Genomic DNA, 10,000 nt, shown 5'->3' on the forward strand with positions numbered 1-10,000 from the left:
TACTTACCACACAACAACTCCTGCACCTATAGCCACTCCTGCGCCTATATATATATTAAGAAAGTAATGAGCACAGAAAGAAGACAGCATCGCGAGATAAGCTGTAGCAAAGAGAAAAATTGTTTTGGTTAGTTTAAAGATTCATAAAGAAAGGAGAGTGTCTTGACATTTTAGATATTAGTCCTTCATCAGAAGGAAGATAGAAAAGAAAAAATGCCATGAATTAATTAGCATGTGAAGGCTTGACTACCTATGCACGTGGGGACTGGATCCAATGGACTCTGAGGAAGAAACCTTCAGGGCTCAACAGAGAGAAAGGTGGCTGCAGCAATGCATCGTGGAGTGCAGGGATCAAGATGAGGCAAGTAAGACGTCTTGGTCATCCAATGAATCAGCCTCCATCTTTAGTTGTCTTTATCTGGTTTTGATCCAGAATTGAAGAGGGTTAAAGACAAAAGCGTGAGGTTGACGGTGTGCAACTCTTTTACACTTTAATCAAAGTTACCATGTAAGTCATCATTCCTCCTTAAGGATGACTTGATGGTCGTCATCACTTTGACAGATGAACATGCATATATATCATCATTGTCATCATCACCATCGTCATCATTATTGTCATCATCATTGTCATCAACATCGTTGTTGTCATCATTGCTGTCATCATCATTGTTATCATCATCACCATCATCATCATCGTCGTCGTAATCATCATCATCATCGCCGTCATCGTCATCGTCATCGTCGCCTTCGTCCATCGTCGTCATCGTCGTCATCGTCATCATCGTCATTGTGATCATCAACATTGTTGTTGTCATCAATGTTGTCATCATCACCACCATCATCATCATCATCGTTGTCATCATCATCGTTGTCATCATCATCATCGTCGTCATCATCATCATCGTCGTCATTTTCATCATCGTCATCATCATTGTCATCATCATTATCATCATCAATGACATTGTTGTCATCATTATCATCATCATAATCATCATCTTCATCGTCATGATGATGATCATGATCATCATGATCATGATCATGATGATCATCATCTTCATCATTTACCATTTGTTTTCCATGCTAGCATGGGTTAGACGGATTTTTCACCAGAGCTGTGCCAGGCTCCAGTTTGTTTGTTTCCCTTCCTAATGCCAACCATTTCACAAAATGCACTGGATATCTTTTATAAGTCACTGGCATCAGCTGTGACCGAGACTTCACTTGGTAACCAGTATTATTGGTTGTTTACATCCTCTGTAAGTTATCAGCTTGGTAGAAACAGATCCACAGACTAATTTTCAGATATAAAAATAAGTACTGGATTTGACTAAACTCTTTGATACATTGCACCAGCATGACCATTCTCTGATAACTAAAACAATCAAAATAATATAAAAGAATGTACAGCAGCTGTATTGGACAGCACAGGTCCTGTTGATTTAGTGCCAACATTAACTATGGAAGGATATTAAATAGATAATCCGAAATGTAAATACTGACTTTATTGATTGCAAAGATTAAATTTAAAAAAATTATCTATAATGATACCATATATAGTTGAATAATTTTAATTTGTTTGTGTAATATCACTGTTTTTCCAAGGAAATCACTAAATAAGAAGAAGAAGCTGGTTAGATAAACAGCATCTTTTAAACTAACCTATTTGTAGCAGTTTTCAAATAGAACACTTTCATATATATATATATATATATATATATATATATATATATATATATATATATATATAAGGATAAGATCGTTATTTAAAATACCAATCTTATCAGGTGGCCAGCATGAGAATAAAAATCTCAAAGGTAAAATTTTAACACACACACACACTCACACACACACACACACACACACACACACACACACACACACATATATATATATACATACATATATATATATACACACACATTTGTTAGCTATTCCCAGTGGCTTTTTGCCACTGGCAACACCAAAAGTGAACAAACTCAATGTTAAAATGTTAAAGGCACGAAATTTGATGAGGAATATGCTATGAATTTTCAGTTTGTTATGTTTTTATAAAATTTTTGAAATACACACACACACACACACACACACACATGTTTATGCACACACCCATCTCTACGCTCAGACAAGTACTTTCACAGGCATGGCTACATTGTGAGAAGTTTGCTTCCAAACCACATGGTTCTGGGTTCAGTCCCACTGTGTGGCATTTTAGGCAAGCATCTTCCTGCCTCCTAACACTTTATCAGTTGATAAAGTGTTTGTAGAGCAGAAATCTTATATAATGTTCAGGGATGGTGTGTAGGGGCTAGGAGGCTCCTCAAACAGTGGTTGGGTGGGGGAAGTTGATTGGTTTAATTTTACCTTAGGGGTATTTTTTATTCTGTTTTTGGTTTTATGCTTTACTTTGTTACTTCTGCTTTCTTCAGTCATTAGACTGTGACCATGCTGGGACAATGCCTTGAAGGGTTCTAGTTGAACAAAATCAACCCCAGTATTTATTTATTTTTTAAGACTAGTACTTATACTTTCAGCCACTTTTGTAGAACCTTTAAGGCACAGGGATGAAAACAAACTAACACCTGTTGTCAAGTGCTGAGGCGGGAGACAAATACAAAAGCACAGACACACATACATAAATATAGATATATTGACATTAGGAAGGGCATCCAGCCGTAGAAACCCTACCAAAATAGACATGGAGCCTGAGCAACACCTGTCAAACTGCCCAACCCATGCCAGCATGGAAAATGGACATTAAATGTGAATGATGGCGATGAGCTTGTACACAGCTTTTATCTATCAGCTTCACTCTAAAGGCATTGGTTGGCCAGGGGGGTTATAATTTAAGACACTTGCCCAAGGTACAGCCTAGTGGGAGTGAACTTAGAGCTACATGACTGCAAAACAAACTTCTTAACCACATAGCCGTACCTGTTTGAAGAATTTTAAATGTCTGTCATTTAGCTTTGGATGTGTTTGTGCATTTGTGTATTTATATGTGTTACTTGATGAGGCAGATACATAGTGAATTGGAAATAAATTCTAGAGGTTTTTTTTTTCTTTGAAATTAGATTTGATATCTTTTCCTTGAGATGAGCCTAGTATATTGTCAGTCAGTTTGAATGTATGTTACCGAAAGTGTATTTTTGAATTTGTGTGTGTGTGACTAAGTGTGTGCAATGGGGATGGTAATTATGAAGTTTTATAGGATTAAAAGAATAATAAACAACAAAATTAAAATATATTTGATACTAGAAGCAAATCATCATCATCATCATCATCATAGTCATCATCGTCGTCGTCGTCGTCGTCACCGTTTAACGTCCACTTTCCATGCTAGCATGGGTTGGACGATTTGACAGGACTGGCAAGCCAGAAGGCTGCACCAGGCTCCAATCTGATCTGGCAGAGTTTCTACAGCTGGATGCCCTTCCTAACGCCAACCACTCCGGGAGTGTAGTGGGTGCTTTTATGTGCCATCGGCACAAGGGACAGTCTGGCGGTACTGGCAACGGCCACACTCAAATGGTGTTTTTATGTGCTACCTGCACAGGGATATGGTAAAATATAAAGCCAAGATTGGTAGAGAAGTTTCAGAGAATTTTTGTTGAAGCTTTTTCTGGTGTCTATGACCAGTGGGAAAATACTTCTGTTCTAGATTTATATAAGCTTTTGTGATATTGGCTGCTACACCCAGACTACAGGGTGAATTAAGCCAAGTAATGATGTTATGCTTGCATGTAAGTTACATCTGTTCTAGATACATCAAGAACCTGATTTCCATCTTCTACAGAATAAAATACAGTAACAGGTTTGCATCATGTAATCAATTCCTATATAACTGTGCCAATATCATCTCTCCATGAGGTGTATTGTGCTAAAACGAAATTTGTAGACTACCATGAACAAATTTACTTAGGCTTAACTGAATGCCCCTTTAAGAGTTGGTATATACAATAAACATATTCTTTAAGGAACCAAGAGAATAAAAATGCCAACTCTCTTCCATCACTACTCTTTCACAGTACATTTGGAAACTGAAAGATGATAAATATACCACAAGCTTTAAGTGATGAATTTGTAAAACCATATTCTATGGGATTTTGATTGTGCTGTTTGTATGACTCTAGAAAAGAACACATCTGAAAATATCTTCAAAATAAATCTATTATAAGCTGAATGTATAGAAGTTAAAACTACAATATATTTAGTATTGGTGAAATTTCTTTGAAATTCTTTAATCTTTTTTTAGGCCTATCCTTAAAGTTATGTAAATAGATTATGAGCATCTAGACTTCTTTCTTATCTGCACTTTTTGTTAAAGACACACTTTTAGCTAAATGTTGTTCAAATGTATTTCATAGAGGAACTGAAAACTATTGGAATACTGACTTTTGTTTTAATCATATTTGGAAAAAACAACAACTCATATTTAACTTTATCTATACAATGTTTTTGCTTCACTTTAAGCAAAGAACAGCTGTTCTCTCTGTACAGTCAATATATATATATTTATTACACCTCTCATTTTTCTTTTCTCTCCTTTATATTTCAGTGGCATTTTCTCTTTATTCCTTTCTTCAGTCATAATCATCATCATCAGCACCACCACCACCACCACCACCATCGTCTTTGTTATCGTTATCATCATCGTCATACAATGTCCACCTTCCCTGCTGGCATGGTTATATGGTTTGACAGGAGCTGGTGAGCGAAAAGGACTGCACCAAGCTCTACTGTCTCTGCCTTGGCATGGTTTCTATGGCTGCCTTATGTAAAATTTAACACATTCACTCTGCATATATTTTCATGCATTCATCTCTTCCACCCCTCGACTTCCTTGCTTCTTTCTAACTCTCTCTTCAGTCAATTACTTACATACTAATACACCTTGTACTTTCTTGTTCATTCTTACAGCCTTTTCTCATTACTATATGCTTTTCTTCATCACATAGTCACATCTATTATTTTTACTGTTACTTTTACTCAGCAAACTGCCTACTCCTTAATACCTTCCCATCATCAGCTCCTTCTCCCCCCCCCCACTCTACCTCAATCTTCCTTTATCTTTTTTATCTCGTTCTCTTTTCCATTCTCCCTACTTTTGTGCCTCTCCACTTTCTTTTCCCCCCGGGCTACTTCTGTGCGTACAACATCTCACAAGTTTCTTACACTATCATGTTTATTTCTATCCCTACGTCTAAATATGTTATCAAGCATTATATTTTAAATGTTAAACCCTTTAACATTAAAATTTAACATTAATAATGAAGAATAAATGATGCTTACTTATTCACCTTCTTTCGAATTAATCATGAGTTATCTTGTGGCCTCAAAATATCAATGATGTGAATGTTTATGTTTAGAATGACATTGTAGGGTAGGTGTGAGAAGCTGGATCTAATCATTTTCAACATAAAACAGGTTGAATATTTTGGCTGCTTTAACTGCTCAAGCATTTAAATCTTAAAAATATCAATGATTATGGGCTTCATTTTGTCTGAATAAATAATTCCTCTGTAAGCCTGTCATATGATTATAAAAGTCTGAGCAGTACTGAAACAAATCAAACAGTTTTAATTACTGGTATTACTACACACACGCGTACACGTACACACACACACACCCACGTGCACACACACCCACCCACGTGCACACACACACACCCACGTGCACACACACACACCCACGTGCACACACACACACACACATGTGTGTCTATGTTTGTGTTTTTATATATGTGTATTTCTATATCTATCTCTCGCTGTTTATCTATCTATATATATATATACATATATATGCACTCGCACATACACATACGTATTTATAAGCATGTGTGTAATATACATATATGAGTGTGTGTGTGTGTATTTATGCATATCTCCCCCTTTTCTTAGCTCTCCTGAAAAAAGAATTTCTAACTTCCGGTCAGCCATTGTTATGATCAGCCATTATTATGATTGACCGTTGACTGGACACTATTCAATTTTTTTTCTCCGTGTTTTTCTCCTTGTCTCCGTATTCTTTCTGTTGAAGAGCGTAGCTCGAAACGTCAAAGACTTTCCGTATTCCCGAGCGTCATACTAATACATCCTTTTGTTATTTACACCACCTGTCCTCGTCTGTTGTTGTTTTTTCGTACATTCTCCCATATATATATATATATATATATATATATATATATATATATATATATATATATACACATCTATCTCTATATACACATGCACATAGACACTCAAAACTATATGTATATATATATATATATATATATATATATATACATACATAAACACAAGCAATAATGTACAAATGCAAATAATTATGTATGCATATGTATTCATTTATGCATGCACACATGTATATGTATGTATTTATACATGCATACACATATATATGTGTGTGAATGTGTGTGTGTACATTTATCTATATGTACCAATGTATCTGTGTTACACACACATGCATATATATATACATACACACAGACACACAAATATATATATATATACATATATATACATACATATATATATTTATGCATGTATGTATATATTCTTTTTTTTACACTTATATCTATAGGTGCATATATGCATAGTTAATCTCTTATATGCATAGACACAAAAGCCAGTTAAAATATTTGATATTCTAGACTTCTTATTTCTTCTTCTTCTTCTTCATTGCATTCTTTTAGTAAAATGTCAGTTGGGTTTACATTGCAACTCTTTCTATAAACAGAAACGGCTTGAAGAACAAACAGCAAGGTTCCAGTCAGAGACAAGAAGTAAAGAAACCAACGCAGCCAACCACCAAGATCTTGATGTGAGTCCGTACTTCTCAGCGGAGGAAAGCAAACTGAAGAATATCATTATGCAAAGAGATAACGAAATCAATATCCTTTTGTGATGCCAGAAATTGCAGTGTGTTGCCCATGGCAACCTTCTTTGCAGAAATCCTACATGTATGTGTGTGTGTGTGTGTGTATATATATATATATATATATATATATATATATATGTATATGAATTAAATTATATATATATATATATATATATATATATATATATATATAGAGAGAGAGAGAGAGAGAGAGAGAGATAGATATATATAGATATATATATGCGATGTAGATGTGTAGGTATATGTATGTGTTTTATGTTCAAGATATTTATGCATATATATATTCGAGTGTTATTTCTAAGTATACAACACGTGTGTACTGACATAGAATATATGTACACATTTTTGTGTATATGTATGTGTGTGTGTGTCTCTGTGTGTGTATACATATGTATTTATATTGTTGTATCTGTGTCTACGAGTGTATATAAATGTATACGTCTCTGTGTGTATATCTGTATGTGTACATTAGTTGCACACAGAGCATGCAGTATGTGTATATATAAATACACACACACACACATACATATACACACACATTTATATATGTATATACACATATATTTATAATATATTTAATTATATGTATTTCTTCTATCTTAATGAATAATAATTCTTCAGATAGAATAAATGGGTTAATAGAAACCAATGTAGCAAAGAACACAAAATAACTTTGGTGTTGTTCCTGTTTTTAAGGCAGGAACTCCTTGAAATTTTGGGTATTTGAGTATATTTAAAAATTTAAGGAATGGAAAAAACGCATGTTATAATATACACACACACACATATATTTATATATACATACACATATATGTATGCGTGTGTGTGTGTGTTTGTGTGTACACGTTTGAAAGTACACAGAAAAAGATTGAGTACTGAGTACATTTCATGTAGTAGAGTTTATTCATTTAAAGTTGAGGCTTTATTCTGTTGTCACTCGGAGTTTCTTGATATTTTGTGATCCTTCAGATAACAAAATGATAAATCCCATTGTCATCCGAAAGACTACATTATACTGTAACTATTATGTTATACATTTCATATTTACTCTCCTAAGAGTATTAAACTGTCTTTTCCTTTGTTCACACTATTACTGTAAATGGTAACACAAAACTTTACAGGGATGTAAACACACCACCATTGGTTGTCAAGCGATCGCAGGGAGACAAACGCAGACACAAAGATGCACATACATAAATATACACACACACACATATATATGTAAATGATAGGCATCTTTCAGTTTCCATCTACCGTATCAACTCGCAAGACTTGGTTGGCTCGGGGCTATAGTAGAAGACACTTACTCCAGGTGGCCCAGGACTGAACCCAAAACTGTGCGGTTGAGAAGCACAGCTTCTTGCCACACAAGCACCTATATATATATATATATATATATATATATGTGTGTGTGTGTGTGTGTGTGTGTGTGTGTGCATGTGCGTGTGTGTGTGTGTGTATACACACACATACACATACATACATACATACATACATACAAAACCTGAAAGAAAAAGACTTATTAGAAGACTACAGATTCAAGCCATCAATGGAACTGTAAAGATATGTAAAACTTTCCAAAAATTTTGTACATAAATACATATGCATGCATCTAGACATGAAAATATATACATAAAAACGCATCCATAAAACAAACATACAAATCTGCGCATAGACTAACACCAAATACTGCACACATACACACATATGCACAAATACCTAGATGATGTTGATAAAAGTTCCAATGAAGGAGCCTTGAATCTATGTTAGAGTCCGGCTCTTTCTCTATGGACAAGAAATACAGAAATGAAACTGATTGATAACATACATATCATCATCATTTAATGTCCCTTGCCCATGCTGGCATGGGTTGGATGGTTTGACCAGAGCTGGTAATCTGGAAGGCTGCACCAGACTCTAGTCTGATTTGGCATGGTTTTTTTTATGGCTAGATGCCCTTCCTAATGCCAACCACTCCAAGTGTGTAATGGGTGCGTTCACATGTCACTGGCACGGGTGCCACTTGTGACACTGGTATCTGCTATGACTGTGATTTTGTTTGGCTTGATGGCTTAAATTTGAGTTATTTTAATAAATTCTTCATTATTTTCAAAATTAATTAGAATAGAGGCAGTGTATGCTAACAGAAATATAGTACCAAAAGTTTTAAAGTGTAACAACTGTGGGTGTGTCATGTCTGTTTAAGTAATGTAGGCTTTAGAACTCATCACAGAATCCACAGACACAGAAAAAGTGTTAACTATGCATAATACAGCATCTCTACTTGTAGGGATTGTGGAAAAGAACGTACACCACGAAGTGGACAGAAATACAATATAAAGATTCATCTAGACCAGGGGTTCTCAACCATTGTTCATCTATGGCCTCCTTTGATTACTGTTTCATTCTGGTGGCCCCCACAGCCATTCAATGTCTAAAAACTAGTTTTATAGATACTTCTTTCAAAATACACAACATGACCTTCAGTTCAAATCGCCCCTATTTGACAACAGGTTCTGAAGCCGGGCCAGAATGAAGCAACTGATTTCTCTTATTAGGATTTTGCTATTTTCCATCAGTTCAATGGTATTTCTAGGATTTGGCAGCTGTTGTGATTTTCATACATCTCCTTACACATACACACACACTCAAATGCCAACATCCACACACCTACCCACACATATATATATATATTGAAGGGCATGCTTTTAGGCAATATCCTTTACTGGAAGTTTTTGGGTTGAGGTCTGGTAAAACATTCCATTCCTATATCCTTGGTGTATTGACCATACTACCAAAGCAAGGAGTGGAGGTGCAATGGCCCAGTGGTTAGGGCAGTAGACTCGCGGTCTTAGGATCGCAGTTTCGATTCCCAGACCGGGCGTTATGAGTATTTCTTGAGCAAAAACACCTAAAACTCCATGAGGCTCCGGCAGGGAGTGGTAGTGAAGGAGTAACGTTCTCTTACTCCTTCTTCCTGTTTCTGTTGTACCTGTATTTCAAAGGGCCAGCCTTGTCACACTCTGTGTCACACTGAATCTCCCCGAGAACTACGTTAAGGGTACACGTGTCTGTGGAGAGCTCAGCCACTTGCACGTTAATT

At 35.6% G+C, this 10,000-nt stretch overlaps 1 protein-coding gene across 2 annotated transcripts in view; it reads left to right on the top strand.

Moving 5' to 3' along the window:
* The window catches only part of LOC106880426 (kinesin-like protein KIF6), a 227,512-nt gene that overhangs the window by 125,340 nt on the left and 92,172 nt on the right, over positions 1–10,000 (top strand). For both annotated transcript variants that reach the window (XM_089349786.1, XM_089349784.1), the window contains exon 13: positions 6,736–6,889. In XM_089349786.1, the coding sequence (XP_089205912.1) occupies positions 6,736–6,889 (154 nt within the window). The remainder of the gene's footprint in view (positions 1–6,735; positions 6,890–10,000) is intronic.

The sequence above is a fragment of the Octopus bimaculoides genome, chromosome 3, assembly GCF_046866305.1.
Source record: "Octopus bimaculoides isolate indiv1 chromosome 3, ASM4686630v1, whole genome shotgun sequence".
Classification (NCBI taxonomy): Eukaryota; Metazoa; Mollusca; class Cephalopoda; order Octopoda; family Octopodidae; genus Octopus; species Octopus bimaculoides.